General features: G+C 35.0%; 1 protein-coding gene across 13 annotated transcripts in view; it reads right to left on the bottom strand.

Moving 5' to 3' along the window:
- Nucleotides 1–19,850, bottom strand: part of ATP8A2 (ATPase phospholipid transporting 8A2) — a 667,830-nt gene that overhangs the window by 433,045 nt on the left and 214,935 nt on the right. For all 13 annotated transcript variants that reach the window (XM_074303628.1, XM_074303629.1, XM_074303631.1 and 10 more), the window contains 2 exons: nucleotides 18,467–18,605; nucleotides 6,135–6,199 (listed from right to left, as the gene is read on the bottom strand). In XM_074303628.1, the coding sequence (XP_074159729.1) occupies nucleotides 6,135–6,199; nucleotides 18,467–18,605 (204 nt within the window). The remainder of the gene's footprint in view (nucleotides 1–6,134; nucleotides 6,200–18,466; nucleotides 18,606–19,850) is intronic.

Here is a 19,850-nt window from a genome sequence, read left to right as displayed (position 1 = left end):
AAGAAAACAATTTATAAGGTCTCTTCAACAATGTAAATAGAAAGAAAAACCACCACAAAGCTACCAAAAGTAAAAGCTACACATTAACAAAGAATAACCCTGGCTCCAATGAAGAGATCTGAGAATATCCCTTCACCCCACTCCTAGTGGGAGGTCCACAAGACTGTGCATTGTATACATTTGTAGACTATTTGTAGACTGGTTTTGCTTATTTATTGTCTTCCTCTTTTCTTTTTAAAATATCATTTGTTCCGTGGGATGGTTTCCTGGGATGAGGGAAGGGAAAAGATGCTAAGAGAAATTTTAGTGATTAAAAAAAAAAAGATATTAATGAAATTATTTTTTAAAACTAGAGGCAGCATAGAATAGTAGATGAACTAGATACTCCCTATCTGTGTTATTCTGAAAATTACTTTCTGTATCTCTATTTACTTATCTGTGAAATGAGGAGTGATTTTGATGACATCTAAGATTCCTTCCAGCTCTAAAATCCATGACTACAGAACCCTGTAGGAGACCTTAAGATAACTTGATATGTTAGGTTTAAAAATTTTTATGAGGGATAGAACTCTGTGAAGGAGTGAAGGTGTAGAGAATAGAGGGGTGACGTTTGACATTTTAAAGTCTGTTTCCAAAGTTACAATGATAGATCCTAGTGAGTCCTACAGGTTACTTAAAGGTTTGAGAAAAATTTCTTGAAATGTACATATCTGTGTCAGAAAGGGTTTTCACATTGTTGGAAAAACATATGAAATTATAAACTGGTTTGAATGTGTGCCAACTCCTCAGAAGAAATTATGAGATACAATTTATAGAAAGCTGGACTTGGAGTAAGGAAATCTGCATTCAAATCTGGGATGGTGGGCAAGTCAGCTTCTGTCTGCCTCAGTAATGGCCTCTATTTCCCAGGGCTGTTGTAAGGATCAAATGAAATAACATCTACTTAAGGTTCTTTAACAACCTTACAATGTCATATAAACACTAGCTGCTATTATTTTTATTATTATTATTTTTTTATTATTCCCCAAATTTTTTTCCTTAAAGAAGTTTAGTTTTCATAAGGACAATAGTGAAGGAGTAGAAAATGGTTCAGGAACCATGTAAGAATTTTAAAAAAAACTTCATTCAGGGAAAACTATGGTTGGATTTTTGGTTGGTGGGTGGGTTTTTGGGTTTGTTTGGGTTTTTTTGGTATATAAAATACACTTGGGTAGTGTCAACATTACCCAGTAACACACTTGTACTATTAATAAACCACCATTGCTTTATTAAAATTTAGAACAGCTTAGGCATTCATCTAATTTTTTTTAAACTAATTTTTTCTTTACATCTAAAAGATTGGGAATCGAATTGAATTCAAAAATAACAAGAAAAGTATCTATTTGGGAAAAGTCTTGCCATCTTGCAAGTCAAGAGGGGTAAAGTTACCCTAATAAAATAGCCAATTTGTTACATTTTTATTACTTGATGTTCATACTAGATTACTACAATATTCTTTTAATATATATCTGGGGTTTGACCCCATGTAGAAGGAATATAGGCACTCATCTATTTAAGGTAATCCTACTTGAAAAACACTTTCCAGTCACCAAGACTTACCCTCCTTACATTCCCATTCCTACCTGTTTATTGATACTAATATTTGTCATTATGAAAATCAAAGGCAGTCTTCTAGAGACATATTTCAAATCAATTAAGGTTAAATATTACTATAAGAGGCAAAACAAAAGTTCTCAAAACTACTCAAAAACCATTTCAAAACTACTCAACCTCAGCTTCAAGAAAAACAACTCTCTTTTGAAAGACTAAAATCATTTCTTTAAAAACTTTGACATTTAGATATTTAATTACTTCAGTCCCTTTCCTTTAAGACTCCTGGGTCTTCCTTTGATATAGTCTATATGACTCCAAATAATGCCAATATAACCAGGAAAACTATTGGCTATTACTAAACAAAGATGTATGTGATTTTCACTTCATCAACTTCTTTCAATTTCCAAAAGTTTCTGTTAAATGACTTCAGGATTGAGTTTTTTATTTTTGTCCCTAAGCTCTAAGACCAAGCCTGAATATATGATTTTTTTCTTTTATGCCAAATGCTTGAATGAAATATCATAAAAGATATGTTCAGAGTAACACAAGACTATTTTTAGAAGATTAATAACTTAATTTTTAAGAGGAATTTGATTGTCAAGGCACCTGAGATTTGAATGCCTTCAGCATTTCTATCAAAGAAGTTCTATAAGACTGCAGAATATAAATGACTCAAGGAATATGCAACATCTGCAAAAAGATATGGTGTGTAGGATTGAATCAGGAATGGTATTATCTTCAAAAGGCTATTGTGGATTTAAGTGAAAAATAATTGGGAGATGTTTCTATTACCTTAGTGGAGTGCGAGGAATGTTAACCACTCAAAAATGAGTCAAAATAGTGACGGTGATTTTCTATCACTTGTTGCATACCAAGATGAGAAACAGAAAAACTTCCCATAAGAGGGAACTGCATCCATTTCAGAAAACCTGGCCAAAACTGCTGAAAAATTCATTCTTTGCTACTATGAAATATATGAAGTTATTTCAACTTACAGAGTTTTACCCAAAGTAAAACATGAAAGCATAAAACAAATTTAAGGAGGTAAAAGCTAAGAAAACATCTCTTCACCTAATAGTTGCTATCATCCAATCAATTCATGCAAAAACATAATTATCACATGATCATAGATTTTGAGCTGGAAAAGAACTCATAGCAGCTTTCTGCTAAATGCAAAAAAAAATAATAAGATGAAACCTTTTAGACACCCAGGATTCCATATTGCAAGAAAAGAAAGAAATGGGGCAATTAGGTGGCACAGTGGATGCATCACCAATCCTGAAGTCAGGAGGACCTGACTTCAAATGTGGGCTCAGACACTTAACACTTCCTAGCTGTGTGACTCTGGGGTTCAGCAAAAAAAAAAAAAAAAAAGAATCTAGTTTGCTTTAAAAGTCAAACATAATAATTATCATGTGAACCAAGTAAGCTATATCATAGGTTACATGTGAGAAGTTCTTCCAAAGAAAACACATCCAGGTTTACAGGAAGATATCTTATATTTTATCTTCAGTCCTTACCAGAGAGAACAGCATTTGGAAACCTGAGAGTAAAATGAACTTCATCAATGAAGCCATTTGATAGGCACAAGCCTCTGAAGAAATGGTAATATACTTGATTTACTGCCTCTGTAATAATAAGGGCTATCTTGTGGTAGCCCAAAAACCTGTTATCTGAGCTCAAGCATCACCATCATTGATAATATTCCTCATTTCTCATGACATAGATTGAGGACATACCATGTAATCACCAATTTTCTTCAGTGAGGAGGTCAGGGGCCATAAGTCAAGAAGCTCTGGGAACAGCTGACAGGTTATGGTACTCCCAGTTTCACTCCCTCTATGCTTTTAACACTTTCAGGCCTTCCATTTGTTTGGAGGCTGGCCAAAGACAACTGATGTTGTAGACTTCTTCCTCCCTATCTCACTGCCCACAGGTGAATTCTACCATTATCCCAGAGCTATACTACTTAGACCCCTAGATGGTAACCAGTTACTTTTATACCCATTCTTAAGAACAATAGTAGAAAATTTGATGAGTATAGATTCTGTTCTACAATCATGTATTTGCACAAGGAAAAAACAATAAGTTAGGTCATGAACAATCATTTTCTAAGGTATTAAGCGTAATACATTGAGTCAACTGTTAATTTAAGACGTGCTCATTTAAGTAGAAACACTAGTTTCAATAAAGGTGGATATTGAATTTATTTTCAGTTTTTGGGCCTGTATTTTTTAAAAAAGAAACATTCTGCTCCTTATCTCACTTTACTATTACTTATAAGGAAAAATAAATAAATAAATAAAGATTTAAAAAAGAAGCCATTGTCAAAAGCTACAAATTAAAAAGTTAAGAAGTTTTATTATTTATTGCTTATGACTACTTCTTTTAACAGCATCTGTCATCCATCCTACATCCAATCATTTAGAAAGCAATTATGGCTTTCTTTTTTAAAATTCAAGGTTTGTCTGTGCATACCCTTTGACCCAGCAGCGCTACTACTGGGATTATATCCCAAAGAAATACTAAAGAGCGGAAAGAGACATATATGTGCCAAAATGTTTGTGGCAGCTCTTTTTGTTGTAGCTAGAAACTGGAAGATGAATGGATGTCCATCAGTTGGAGAATGGTTGGGTAAATTGTGGTATATGAAAGTTATGGAATATTATTGCTCGGTAAGAAATGACCAGCAGGAGGAATACAGAGAGGGTTGGAGAGACTTAAATCAACTGATGCTGAGTGAAATGAGCAGAACCAGAAGATCACTGTATACTTCAACAACAATACTGTATGAGGATGTATTCTGATGGAAGTGGAAATCTTCAACATAAAGAAGATCCAACTCACTTCCAGTTGATCAATGATGGACAGAGGTAGATACACCCAGAGAAGAAACACTGGGAGGGGAATGTAAATTGTTAGCACTAATATCTGTCTGCCCAGGTTGCATGTACCTTCGGATTCTAATGTTTATTGTGCAACAAGAAAATGATACTCACACACATGTATTGTACTTAGACTATATTGTAACACATGTAAAATGTATGGTATTGCCTGTCGTCGGGGGGAGGGAATAGAGGGAGGGGGGGTAATTTGGAAAAATGAATACAAGGGATAATATTATAAAAAATATATATATATATAATAAAAAAAAATAAATAAATATACAATTATCAATTTATACTAAAAAGCCTAAAAAAAAAAAAAAAAAAAAAAAAAAAATTCAAGGTTTGTGGGGTTTAAGAAAACCCCTGGCTGGGTGTTTCCTTGCCCATCCCTCCAAAACAAATATCCCAATGAAAATTAGTTAACAAATTTAAAACAAGATTATTTTTAGCACTTTCAAATTGCCTTTACAGCCAAGGGAGATGAGTAGGGGAAAAGATTTTTTTTGATCCCCATGTTTAAATATGCAGTAACAGGTAAAACTTTAAGTTTGAATTCATTACTAATTTGCACCTGTCCAGCACTGCCAGGAAATGACAAAGGGGATGATACAAGATAATTTTCTAGCAAAGTCAAGAAGATAAAAAAATATAAATTTGTATAAATATGTGATTTTAATGTTGGGTTCATTAAAAAATTAAATAAATTCATGAACTGTAACCAATTGTTAAGGGAAGTACCAGTATATTCAATCAACAGAAAAAGGAAGGAATGTGAAATTTATACATGAACCTCATGTTCTGATGTGAAGATTAGAGATAATTCTCAAATCTGCAAGGATTGTAAAAATCCTACTCAAGAGACAGCATGCTATAATCAAACTGAGGCAATTCTGTTCTCAACAAGTGGTGCAACAGCAAACAAAAATACATTTCTAATCCTTGATTTTCATTATCTGTAAAAGGGAAATAATTTTTGCCCTAATGTCCTTCATAGGATTACTGTGAGAAACAAGTCATATTCTACATGTGAAAACACTTTGTAAATTAGAAAGTATTTCATAAATGTATACGATATATACATTCAAGTATTATTTTTACTAAATTTTTTGCAAGGGAGTAGGGCTAAACTATCTTAGAGTTAGATTAATAATAATTCCCTACAGCATAAATTTTAATCAGCACTATTAAGGAATGATTACAGGGACATGATGCTATTTAGAAGGAAGACTTTTGTGGTATTTTAAAAGTACCAATAAGCAAGACTAGATAGGATTCAGAAATAACAAAAACAATTCTTCAGTATAAGAAACTTCTTATCAACATATTACCTTGATCTTTTCCTCATTTGTTAATGTAAATCACATGCTCCAAGTAGTGGATTTAAAGCTAGATTTCTCTAACTACTTAAATAATTAAAACAAAGCTTCATCAAGAAGAGACACCCCTCAGACTTATTTTCATCTTCAAGGTTTGTGTTTGTAAGGTGCCCTTACAATAAATTTAAGTTAGTATGAATAAACAGGAAAATACTAATATTTAATTTTTATTTTCCCCATGCATTCCTTTGAGTTATCATAGAAGATGGAAATAAACCCCAAAGTTATAATTTTTGATATATTCAATTAAATGTAATTATGAGGAAAATTTACTTACGTCCAAAGAATGTTCATTCACCAAAATAAGAGACATGTTTTGTGACACCAGTTTGCAGGCATAACCTATTAAGAAAATGAAATTTTAAAATTACACATTTCCAATCCTTCAATGAGTTCTTGATTTTTAAAAATTGATTGGCTATTTTATGAATTATCCTCTCTTTAACTCTCTTGTACCTTTAAAACATTTCATGGCTCATCAGCTCATATATATATATATATATATATATATGGATTAAAAGTTCAACTCAATATATTTAGCTTTTTGAGAAGAAGTGCCTGAGGAAAAAGTCATTACTAACAAATTAAACAAGTACTTTCAAAATTTCTATGGATTTTCCTTTATCCTTATTATCCTTATGTGCCAATAGCTTCAGTGAAGACAAACATACAAAGGAGTAGGAAGAATTATCCTTTCTTATCTTCATGGAGACAATCTTGGTCTTTATAACTTTATAAAATTTGGTTTTAATTGTTTGGGATTGAGGCTGTTGTTATTATTTATACTGGCATAGTCACTATATATGCTGTTTTCTTGATTATATTTCCTTCCCTTTGAATCAGTTAATTTAATTTATTTTATGCTCCTCTGTTCATCATAGCCATCATTTCTTATAGCATAGTTAACATTTCATTAATAATATTTTAAAGCATACAACTATTGTTCGAATGCCGATATAATCGTGTAATGCTCAAAACAAACCAGTGATATATGATGCAGGCGTAGCCCCCTTTAAGATTCCTTTTCTGATCTCCAACTTCCTTTGGGACTAACCTTTGATTTACAAGATCTGATCAAAACCACCCTTTTGTATTCCAAGAGGAGAGATCCAGATCTGAGCCAGTTTGGGCTGTACCCAGCCCCCATTCTAATGATCTTCTCAGGTAGCCCAACCCTCACCTGGTAGGCTCCGGCTCTTGAGGAATCAACCTGGGCTCCACCCATAGGCCCCTTCAAGCAAATAAAAGAGCCAAGCTGGAATCATCCCTTGGCAGAGAGTTGAAACATGTGAGCACCATGCTTTGAATCACAGACTCTCTGTCCAACACTTTTGGTGTATTTCTTCCTCTATCTAATACCTTTTACTAACCAGACTTTAACCTTACTTCCAAACCCTACAATAAACTTTTTATCAATCTAGGTTTTCGGGCCTATAAGTTCATTTATAGGGGACTCTCGCCACTCATTTAACTTTGTATCCGTGAGCCAAATCAAAAAAGGTTGCAAGGCAGCTCCATTTGACTCCCTGTACCCACCTGCCACTAGACCTCAATTAATCCTAATTTTATTTAGGTATCCCTTAGCTAGACCTCAACATTTGGTTATACCTCATCAATATAGACAGGTCATGAATATTCATTAAGAGATTTTTAAAAAGAACAAATCATATGCTCAGAAATCTGATGTTTGATGAAAAAAAAGTCTTATATTTTGTCAAAAAGTGTCTTCCAAGAAAGAAGACTTAGAGCAAACAGCAACAAGCAAGAAGTTATATAGCATATGATTACTAGATAGTTCAAGTCATCTGTACCCTTTTTTGTATGCTCAAGTATTTGTATCCTCTTTATTTTTTCATTTCCAAGTTCAAGAAGTTGATTTCTCTCTTTCAAAATCAGAACCTTCAGATTAAGTCTAGAAGGAAGGTGCTACATTTTATTTTCATTTAAAAGGGGAAGAGATATTGCTATTTTAATCATTTACTATCTGTTGAGTACTCCTCTTCCCCAGAGGATACTAGCAGATTTAAGCAGCAGACTGTTACAAATTCAGTATAACTAATTCCAAAGGATTTTCTAGCAGTTTTTGACTGGAACAACAGCTGCAGCAGTCAGTGAGCGGTAATTTTTAAATACCAGCTCACTGCTTTATTTCACATCTTCCCACTCAAGCAAGACACCATTTGACAAGTGAACCTGGACAAAGATATTTTGTAGAAAATGTTTCAAGTATTTCCTGGTCAGAAAGTCAGAGGGAGGGCACCCCCAAGGAAATTGCAGCATATTCAAATATGCAGTGAGTCAAAGCTCTAAACCAAGTAAAAGCATTTTCCAAAATGTGTAGGATGAAGCTAATTTCCTTAGAAAGTCACCACATAGCACAGATGTAATTATAAAAGCCACGGCTGTTTTGTGGAGTAAATTTGGGTTTAGCTAATGTGGCAAATTAAATTAAGTCTGCTCCAATTCTGGTGCAGTTGATTTCTGATGTTTGTGGATAAAATGAGCTCAGCTCTTGGGTACAAGCCAGGTATGAAATGTCAATCCACACTTGTAAATTGAGGTCTAGATCTTTAATCTAGCCATCTAACAAGAGGATCATAAATAAAGTGGCTGGGAGAAGACCTTTGGGAGCTTATGTTTTCTGCCTCTGAAAATAACAGTGCTGCAAAACTTTGTTTTTCATATTATTTCAGGGTAATCAAAGTTCAAAGAAATCAAAATGTAACATGTGGTTTATTTTATTCTTGTTCCCAGAGTTTTTTTATTTTAAAGTTAAAAAAAATATATACACTGGGGCAGCTAAGTTGCACAGTGGATAGAATACCAACCCTGAAGTCAGGAGGACCTGAGTTCAAATTTGACCTCAGACACTTAACACTTCCTGGCTATGTGACCCTGGCAAGTCACTTATCCCTAATTGCCTCAGCAAAAAAAAAAAAAAAAAAAAAAAAAAAAGAGAGAAGAAAAGAAACAAACAAAAAAATACACTGGAAATCAATCAACACAAATCAAATCTATTGACCCTTTGAAATGCTCTGCTTTATACTATATACTATTTGTTAAGATAAAATCATTATAGGCAAGTCTTCTATGCCAGTTTCTTTAAAACAACAACTCAAAAAATATCTCTCACCTATACCAAGAAATGTCAAGTTCCCATGAACTGGAGTTTAGGATGATTCTGAATTTAGACCAGGCCCACAAAAGATGTACTGGTGGAAAACTGAGATTATGTAAGCAACTTCGCTGTCTTCCAAAGTTTTCTTAAACTCCACCTTTCTTTCTGTATTCCTTGCTCATGGATTTTCAAGTCCTATTGAAGAGGGGACCCCCGAAACTCCAAAAATCCTTAAAGGAGAAAATCTCCTTCAACTCTGCCACAGTGAGGGACTCCACCTGGAAGGACAGTTTCAACCTTGTTATCTGGGTGGGGTCAGCTCAGTCCCAAAACTCTGAATTCAATTCAAATTCCAACTCAAGCTGAAACCCAGCAATGAGCCAACTTGGGACTCCATCCAGGAATTCCCTTCAGCTAAGCTCCCATTATAAAAGAGCCAAACTAAAACCCATCTCTTTGCAGAGGTTCCAAACATGGATTTAACTATTATGTATTTACTTATCTATGTATACTTTGTTTTTTTCCAAGAGAAAATGAGATCCTTGAGGATAGGAAATACCTGATTTTTATATCCCTATGACAATGCCTGTTACACAGAAAATGTGAAAAAATATAATTGGGTCTAGGGACATTTGCAAAAGAAATTCAGAGACAAGAAATCTAATGCTCATTGACCTCAATAGATCATTCTACAATTCTCATTTTTTTCTTTGTCCTGAATGCCCCGGTTTTCCCCTCCATGCTTCTTCATAGAATCAGCCATTTAAAGTCCCAAATTTCCATCTCACCTCTGAGATGGTGTCTTCCCTAACCTGTCTAGTTCACGAGGAGATAAGATTATCCATCTATGAACTTCTTTCATATCTATCTCTAATATACAATTATATTTTGTCTTGTTCTCCATTTTGTTTCAGGTTTAGGTTTCATCTCTCCAGCTACTGCACAAGCTCCTTGAGAATCAATTCCCATTCTTCCGAATTCTGCCTCCCTTTAAATCCCTACATTTCCTTTCTGTGATAGGCATCTATCTGAAGCTCAATGCATAAGATCAAAGATTTAGAATTGAAAAGACCTTCTAAGGACCTTCTTCCTTCTACATGAGGAACCTAAGGCCAATAAATCGTAAATGATTTATCCAAGGCCCACCAAGGTGGACCACAGTTGGTGATTGGGGAAGAAGGGAGAGAGAAAATTAACAGATTTAAAACTGACTCCAGCTATATTATAAACCTCATGGCCCAAAATGAATCCGGAATGACAACAGGATCTTTTAAAAGACCAGCCCAATGAGTATATTGTTGTTTATTTGGCAAGCTCACCACTGATTAATTCATCCCTTTTGTCAAATTTTCAATATTCCTCTCATAAGTGATGAAAAAAGCATTAAATGAAGGTAAACAAATATCCCTACTGATGAGAAATTTGCAAAGTATCCATTAATTTTAGGCTAAAAACTAATTCACAATTTTTTTTAAGTCATATAGTCACTCAAAAACTTTTGTTCCTGAACTACTTCCATTAAAAAAAAAAAATGGCTCAGAAAATTATCTGTCCAATCCATTTGTATCACTAGCTACACATAACCATAGAAATTATTGTCAGCAATAAAAGAATCCATGATTATGTGAATCTCAGTACTGGTCACATATGAAATTTCACTTTAGCCAAACCAAAACCATATTTTTAAACTAAATAAAACTGCCAACTCTTGGAACATGGCTACTTAGCATAAGCACAGAAAACTAAAATTCTGGCTTTGTGCCAAGACCATGCTTCCCAAAAACCATAGGACCTATATAAATTTTGCTAGGTAAGGCTCAATAGGTCAGTTTGATTCACAAAAACCACAAATTACCTTGAAATTGGGTTAAATTTAAATCAGCATTTTTATTTCAGCAAAACTGAAAGAAGAAAATGCTTATTTCCATTAAAATAATTTTTAAAGTGGCAGAGATGATTTTTTTTAAAAATCAATAAGCCCTAAGCTAGCAAGTCTTTCACTAAAAAGATTAGCAAGTTGTTAAATACAAGCCTAGCCCATTTTACAGAAATTGTTGTTAATTTCAAAAGGCAACAGGGGAATAGCACAAACAGTTGTGCTCTGGAAGTCAGGAAGATGAAACTCTAATACCAATTCTGTCACTAACTCACTATGATTTCTGTGTCTCCTCATCTGTAAAATGAGAAGATGGATTAAATGATCTCTGAGGTCCCTTTGAGTTCTGAAACATGATAGTTTCATATGAAAAATGTCAAGTAGTTTCATAAATCACATCTATATCCATAAATTTAACAACTACTTGATTCCCCCCAAATATATACCATCTACCTACCCACAAACACTTACTAAATCATAAAAGTGATCACAATACTTAGGTATTGGGCTCAAAAACTCTGAAAGATACAGCCTTTTATAAATTACAATGTCAAACTTTCCCAAATTGTACATTCAAAAATATATGCCCTCCTTCTCCTTTCCATACCTTTTTTTAAAGAATAGGATCTTCTAAATCCTAGATGAAGGCTGAAAAGCCTACCTGTTGGGGAAGGCAAAATTATTTCAAGAATTCAGAAACATACTGAGTCACTAATTTACATTTAGCACTGATGGTACAAGGGAGAACAGAGAGAAGCCAGTTTCCTTGGCTTCTTTTAACTGTAAAATGAGGTTAAAAAAAATGGACTAAATGATATCTAGGTCCTTCCCTCGGAGTCTAAGGTGAAAAAAGTTAATAACAGAGAAAAAGATTCAGAGAGAGAATGGAAATAGAAAATAAAGGAAGAAAGGGACTATGGAGGAGTGGATATGAATGAGAATTGAGGGAAAGGCAAATGGTGATTCAATTATAGGGATTGGGGAGAAAAGGCTCTGGAAAGCCACAGAAAAGATTCATTAATTAATCAGATTGCTTTATCCACTACACTCTACTGACTCTGAGACCCCATTTAGGACTTTCTTGGAAAAGATACTGGTGTTGTTGGCTCTTGTCTTCTCTAGCTCATTCTATAGATTAGTAACTGAGGCAAACAGGCTTAAATGACTTGCCTAGGATCTTACAGCTATTAAGTGTCTGAGGCTGAGTTTGGATTTAGGAATATGAGTCTTTCTGACTTCAGGCCTGATATTCCATTCACTGTACCCTAGCTGCCTCCTTCGTCTCTATAGGCCTCGGTTTTTATATCTATAAAATGAGAAGGCTGACTAGCTGACTTCTAGGGGCCTTTTACAGGTTTAATATTGTGTGCTGGCTCAAAATAAGGCTGATGTTAAGAAACATTTTGAGGCATGATGAAGCAAAAGGCTTTCCCAACTCTAGCTATAACCAGTCAAATATAAATCAATTCATCTCATGAGTTTCAGTTTCCTTCCATGTAAAATGGATATGATATCTGTAGTTAGTACTTCATACTTCTTAAGGCTTAAATGAGAATTTTTATAAATCATATAAAGCTCTACATAAAGATAAACTATCACTATTTCTCAAAGATATAAATTCTCTAGCTCTTCAGACCAAGGAACACAGAAGTTGTTTGGCAGAACTATACTAGTACACTAGGGTATGGGAAGAGGTGGAGATGGAGAAAAATAAGGGGGGGGGCAGAATCTTTTACAATAAGGCAATATTACTTTGGCAAAGCTTTCAGTTTTTGAGGAGGAAGCATTCAGAATGTCATACTTTTCAGATAGCCTTTATTAGTCAATTAAATATAATCTGAGAGGTGTAAGCAGCCTGAATTAAGACTTTAGTACTAAGCATTCTTTGACAAGGAGTCAGTAGAACTCAGACACAATCTGAGAAGCCACTGTCTGTGAATCAAGAAATATCATTGGCTTATTTTGGAAGCCTTTGAGGGTAAAGGATAAAGAAAGCCTTATTCAGTAAGCTGGTAAAAATTCCTCTACCTAGCAGCAACACATCTATCTTATCTAGATTGAGCTTCATTTCATGTTCTCATGTATGTTCCTAACTTGGCCAGACTTTGGTTGGCTCAAGCCAAAAAAAAAAAAAAATTCACACTCACACACTCAAGTACTATATACCCATAGCAAAGCTTATTTGGATGGGATTTAGAGCAGTAGAGAAAGAAGGCAATTATTTCCCCACCCTTCCTCCCCTCTTCAGCACCATCCAACCCATTTTTTTTCCACCATTTCCACAACAAGACAATTCACAGTGACTAAATTTGAGTTTACAAAAAGCACAAGAATTGAAAAAAAAAAAAAAAAAAAAAAAACAAAACACTTGTGTGAGTAGCATTTCAAGTAGAAAAGTAAAGAAGATTTGAAACAAAGGGAAGATACACATTTTAATATGTATCACAGAAAAGAAAATTCAGATTTTTTTTTTGCTTTTAATTCATTTAAAAATTCACAAAGAATAGTTCCTTTTCAAAGCTACCCAAAAGGTCTACAAAACATTCCTCCATAAAAATTAGTTAGATGTTATAACTGGTCATTTTAACGAAACCCACACTTCAGTGGCTTGTTATTCCAGATAATGGGCATCAGGGATTAAAAGCTCCATCTTAGGCTTTGGAGTCAAAGATCTGTACTTTCATGTGTATGCCTAATGCCTCCACAAACACAAACTGAGATCCCTGTGGATATAACAAAGGATGTCCAAGAATTTGCGATGGCTGCAAAATAGATCTTAAATCCAAGCAGGGGAAAAGCCAATCTGACAGATCTACAATCTATCACCCAGCTGGTACATTAGAGATTTCTAGAGCCTGAGGTTCAGCCACCAAGAATCCAAGATTATTTTTACCACAATGATGCACTAGAAAATTATTCTCAGAAATTGATCATGCACATCTTTTCCCAACACCATAAAATATCATCCTGTAATAAGACTGTCCTTTCTTTACAATTCTGATGTCATGAATATGAGTTTTCAGTGTGTTTTTTTTTTCCAGAAACAGGAATATGATTGTACAAAATCAGTTTTACAGTCTTACTTAGTCCTCAGCATAAACAAAAGATATTTACTGACAATATGTACAGCAAGAATTCTTGGATTCAAGGTGTATTGTAGTGCTCAATGTACATCTCCCCTTCATAGACACACATGTGCACGTGCAAGCACACACACTTTTCACTTTATACTTATGCTTTACTTTTTTAAAAGACTGCAAGTAGTAATAACCTATTTTGCCACCTTATTTTCCATCCTAGACTATGAATAATTTGTTTCCAAAAACCAAATACTTCCTCTACATTGAGAATATTCAAAAGAGCAAGTTGAAGACAGACTTCAAAACTAACTCCAAAGGAGTTGAGCCAGCAATGGTAACACAACATCAAGTAACTGATGTTAGAAAAGGATTACTCTGAAAAGGTTAAGAGTCAATTGTGTAAGTACTAGTACATTACTTTTTAAGTGACCCACATACAAACAATATCATGCAAAAATCTGCCCTGACCAATAATGTTTTGCAACATCATTATCAAATAATAAAATCTGTTAGGATTATTATGTCCAAAGACACACTTCAAACATACAATATAATTCAACTGGCTTTAGGAAATTATATAAGTTACAGAATAAGGAAAAAGAAGAGGGAGCAAAAGGGGGAGGTGTCAACTAAATTAGGAGAAAAGGAGGAAGAACCAGATAAGAATTCACAGCAGGGAAATCAGATCACTTCCAATCCCCTGAGTTATCTCCCTCAATTAACCCTTCATAGGTGGAGGGAGAAGAGGAGGGGAAGAGGCAGAAATACAAACAGAATCACCTGTGAAGCAACCTATGAATAGATTAGAAAAAGCACTGGTTAAAGCTAAGAGAGAAGGACAGGATCTAAGTGATTTTATAGATGCATACCCTGTGATTAAAGAGCTTAACTCTTCAGGTCAAAAAAGTAGAAGATATACTCTTTTTGATTTGGATAAAATTAAGGATTTGAAAAAAGATTGCACTATTTATGGGGTTATATCCTCTTATGTTAAAATGTTACTAGATAGTTTGGCTTATGACATCTAACCCCGAATGATTGGAAATCCATAGCAAGGACATGTTTAGAACCTGGACAAAACTTGTTGTGGCTTTTGGAGTATCATGAATTATGTAGGATTCAAGTCAGACACAATAGGGAAACAGGAGTTAACACACAATTTACTTTTGACCAACTAGCAGGTGAAGGTCAATGTGGAGAAAATTCAGAACAGATTTATTATCCCATAACTGTATGAGCAAATTTCTAAGGCTGCAGTAAAAGCTTGGGGTTCCCTCCCCAGACAGAAAGATCGAGGGGAAGCCTTCACAAAAATACAGCAAGGTCCCAATGAACCTTTGAGGATTTTGTGGGACGTCTGCAAACTGCTGTCATAAGAACTATTGGAGAAAATGCAGCTTCAAAAATAATGACCAGACATCTGGCTATGGAGAATGCCAATGAGATTTGCAAAAGAATTATATGGTGACTAAACAAAGATGCTTCTTTAGAGGAGATCATAAGACTCTGTGCTACAGTGGGCACCAATGCTTATTATACTCAGACTATGATGAACATGGAAAGACAGGGTCCCTTCTGGCAAAGGACTTCTAGAAAAACTCACCGATGTTTTCAACATGGAAAAGTTGGACATCTAAGAGCCCAATGTAGATATGGAGATAGAGTGAGAAGACAGGCTGAGAGAAGACCTAAAACTCTATGTCCAAAATGCCACAAGGGCTTCCACTAGGCCTCAGAATGTGAACTGACCCAGGAAAATGAGAGGTGGGACCCAGCCCCAAGATATCAACTAAAAATTAGGTGGGGCCTGATGGCAGCTGAGGTTACACCCAGGGAGCCTTTAACAGGGGTTCTCAAACTATGGCCCAAGGGCCAGATGCGGAAGGCTGAGGATGTTTATGTGGCCAGCTGGGTTATGGCAAATGGGCTGAGGGTTGGAGACAGAGTGTGAGTTTTTGTTTTTATTATAGTCCAGTCCTCCCACAGTCTGAGGGACAGTGAATTGGCCCCCTATTTAAAAAGTTTGAGGACCACTGCTAGAAGGTCAGGACTCTTGCAGAAAAGCAATCACATGGCAGAAAGGGAATACCTGATCAGTCAACCAAAAAGCAATCAGATAGCAGAATTGGATTACACTTGGGGAGAATACAGGCCTTTTAAACCAACAGGGCAGTGTCCAGTGCAAACAGCTTCAATGTAATTGCCAGATGATGAGAAAAGATTTAGAAAGTGGTAAACAGAAGGAAATTAGAGAGGTTAACTGCTTGGGAGAGAGGGTTTGCTTGTATTTTTACAGACAGAGAAGGAAACAGATGGGTGGCAACAAACACCTGGAGACAGAAAAGAAGAAAAACCTCAAAATAAAGGAGAAGATCTAAGAAAGATCTGACACTGAAAGAGCATGGCTGATAAGGAGACTGTTAAAAGAACTTTAAAACCAGCAGGAATCATTGGATTCCCTAACACAAGATGAGACTATTGTAGGACTTTAAAACTTGCAGGAATTATTGGATTCCTGGCACATGAACTGATGGACAATGGATTCCTTTTGGACTATTTCTAGGACTTATGGACATGTATAAATTCTCATTTATAATTATTTAATCATGTTATTTGTTACATCACTTCTAGCATGTGTTATGTTACTATGTGTTTATGTAATTTATGTAATTATGTGTAACATCTCCCATATTGATAGATTTACGTATACCTGTTTCAAGGTCATGACCACCCAATGTTCTAAATCAAAAGAAAGGGGGAGATGTTAGGATTATTACTAGGTTCTAAGTCGGTTGTCTGGTATTTAACAATTCTCTAGTTCAGAGTTCACACCTTAAAGGAGTTTACACCTTTAAAGGAGTGTGCTCATTAGTTCTTTAAGGAGTTCCCACAAGCCTATGGAGTACCCACATTCTCTGGGAGGATATAAGGAGCCAACATTGAGTCTGGAAGGAGTCTGGATTAAGTCAAGGAGAGAACTTCAGGGAAGCTCGAGGAGATTCAGAGTCAGGATTCAGTGGATTCGCAAGTCCAGCAGATTCACAAGTCTAAAGGAAAAATCTGCTCATGGACTTGCGGGAGATTCACATCTAGGATTGACTTCTGGGAAGCCTACAATCCCACACTCTTGGAGGCAAGAGTCTGATTCATTCCCATGTCTACCTTCATGATGGCTGGAGGCTTTGGATTCAGAGAGACTGAAGCTGGCTGGAGACATTCTGACAGGAAAAGATTCAAGACTTTGAAGAACACAATATAGGATGTGGATTTTAACTCCTGGCTGCATTTTGGGGATTACTGGTACTGGAACTAAAACTAAGGCTACCTCCCCAGAAGCTCCCCAAAAGAGCTCCTCCCAGAGAACGATTACAATCTAGAGACAACAGAACATTACAAAAATCCAATTGTAAAGTTGTGAAACTACCTTATAATGTTAGGCTATTTGCCCATTGATATAATTGTTTCTATAGAGCTAACTCTTCCCCATGTTGTTTTTTATTTAATTTAAAAGTTACAGGAAAACACACGGGACATAAGCTACTCCTGTACACCATTATGTGTAACCAAATTTTCATATTCCTTAGTACTGGTTTTAGGAAAATCACATGTATTAAATTTCAAAGCTAATTCTCAAACTTAATTTTGGTTAGCACATACAACTCTTTCACACTTAAACCTTCCATTTGAGTTGCTAACAGAAGCAGTTAGACTGATTTCTAGTTCATCTTCCTTTTTGATTTCTCTTTCTGGGGCTGATTAGCGCTAAATAAGTCTAAGGTACAGAATGAAGGAAGCACAAAGTCCAGAAAATCCACCAACTGGATGTGTCCCTAAATCAGAACTGGTGAGAAAGTGGCATATAATAAAATAAAGTTTTAAAAGGGGAAAAAAGGCATGTTTACATAAAAGCACACATTTCTGCCAGTATCTTGCATTTTATGATATCTTGCTGGGAAAGTTGTAAGTCTTCACTTATAGTGGCTAAGTTTGAGTTTACAAAGAGCACAGGGATTGAATAAAAACTCACATAACTCGGAGTTCAAGCAGAAAAATAGGGAAAATCTGAAGTAAAGGAAGATATAGACCAAAATACAGAAGAGAACATTACCTTAGAAAATCAGAATAACAACATAAATTTTTACCTTTCTACTTGGGATATGATACTGTTATAGACAAGGAGTGTTCAAGGAATCTGTGCATTGATTTTGAGAAGTCCATTAACTTGAATGGGAACAAAATTTTATCTTTACTTTCATTAACCTCTGACTGAAATTTAGCATTTCCTTCAAGAATGTGAGGAGGAATCCACAAGCTTCACCAAATTACCAAAGGGTTCCATGGCACACAAAAAACTGTTCAGAATCTCCTGCTTTCAAGAGGCTTTTCTCTTGCCTCATGATAAGAAAATCTCAGTGGGCTCCATTTTTCAATTAAAGTTGAAACAACTGTAGATCAGTTACCTGTCTTTGACTCTAGAATGTATTTTTCATCATTATCATCAGTTTAAACATATTATCTTTTTAAAAATCTATTACCTATGTTGATTGCTGTTTCTTGCTTATCCCCAGTTAGGATCCATATTTTAATTTCTGCTTTAATTAATGTTGATATAGTTTCCGGTACACCCGCCTGAAGACGATCCTCAATGGCTGTAGCTCCAAGAAGTAAAAGATCCTAATTTAAAAAAAAAAAAAAAGTTTTTAATCAGTCACAGGTCTTAATATATTTAAATGTAGCATCTACAATAGAAAATCCTGATGAAATACACAGATATTACTAATTTATTTATTCCACTGACTAATAATACAAAATGATTTGGAACTCATGGGTGTTATTATTTCAAAATCAATTAAATAACATCAGGATTATCCATGTCATGTCAGATAAAATGGATATCATCTGGTATTGTAACTGATGGGCAAAACCTATGTCTTTTTAAGTCCTTTTTATACTAAGGACTTAAATAATGGAAAGGGATGAGGAATCCAATCTATTATTCCATTGTGCACATTCATTGTGATCAACTGTGAGATGAAATCAAATTTTCAAATACTTCGGGACACATTTTCAGCCACACATTTCGGCACTGATATTCCAAGATCAGAGAACTAAGAAAAACATATCAAATCTCCAATTCAGTAAGATTCTGCCCAATATAATCATTCATGTCTCAGTGAGGACCCAACTACGGGTTTTTCTCAATTGAGCCAACGCTGGATAAGATAATGAATGTTTATACAAACTTGCAAGGAAAATGACGTGAAAATATAAGACATTATTATAAATAGCATCATTATTATTGAAAGGTTTCTGGAAGAGTGGAAAGGGAAATGGTCTCAATGTTAGGAGGAATAAAATGCAGAGAGAGTGAGAGTGAGTGTGTGTGTGTGTGTGTGTGTTTGTGGTGAGCATTTTAAACTCTCATGACTCCAAGAAACTTTGATTCTATAGGATGCTAAACAGCAGTTTACCAAAATTGGTAAGAATTCCTCACTGAGAGCACCCAAACCCAATGAAATCATAGATCATGAAATATAATTAATAGAAAACCTACCTTTTGACCAATTAGTATGGCTCACAAAATGATGCCTCTGAATAGAAGGCTTCAATCTTTGTATCTCACTCAATTAACAAGTATTTATTTTTTAAGTGCCTACTATGTGCCAGATGATAGGGATATTAAAGTACAAAAAATGAAACAATTGTTATTCACAATAAAACTATTTCTTTTTTAAAAATATACTTCAATCTGTATTCAGACACAATTTCTTCTCTGAGTTTGGATAGCATTTTTCATCATAAGTCCTTCAAAGTAATCTTAAATTATTGTATTGATGAGAATAGCAAAATCATTCACAGATCATCCCAGAACCTTGCTATTACTTTGTACATGGTACATTTCATTTTGTATGAGCTCAT

Source organism: Sminthopsis crassicaudata, chromosome 3, assembly GCF_048593235.1.
Source record: "Sminthopsis crassicaudata isolate SCR6 chromosome 3, ASM4859323v1, whole genome shotgun sequence".
In the NCBI taxonomy this organism is placed as follows: Eukaryota; Metazoa; Chordata; class Mammalia; order Dasyuromorphia; family Dasyuridae; genus Sminthopsis; species Sminthopsis crassicaudata.
This window is presented reverse-complemented; position numbering and strand designations above follow the sequence as displayed.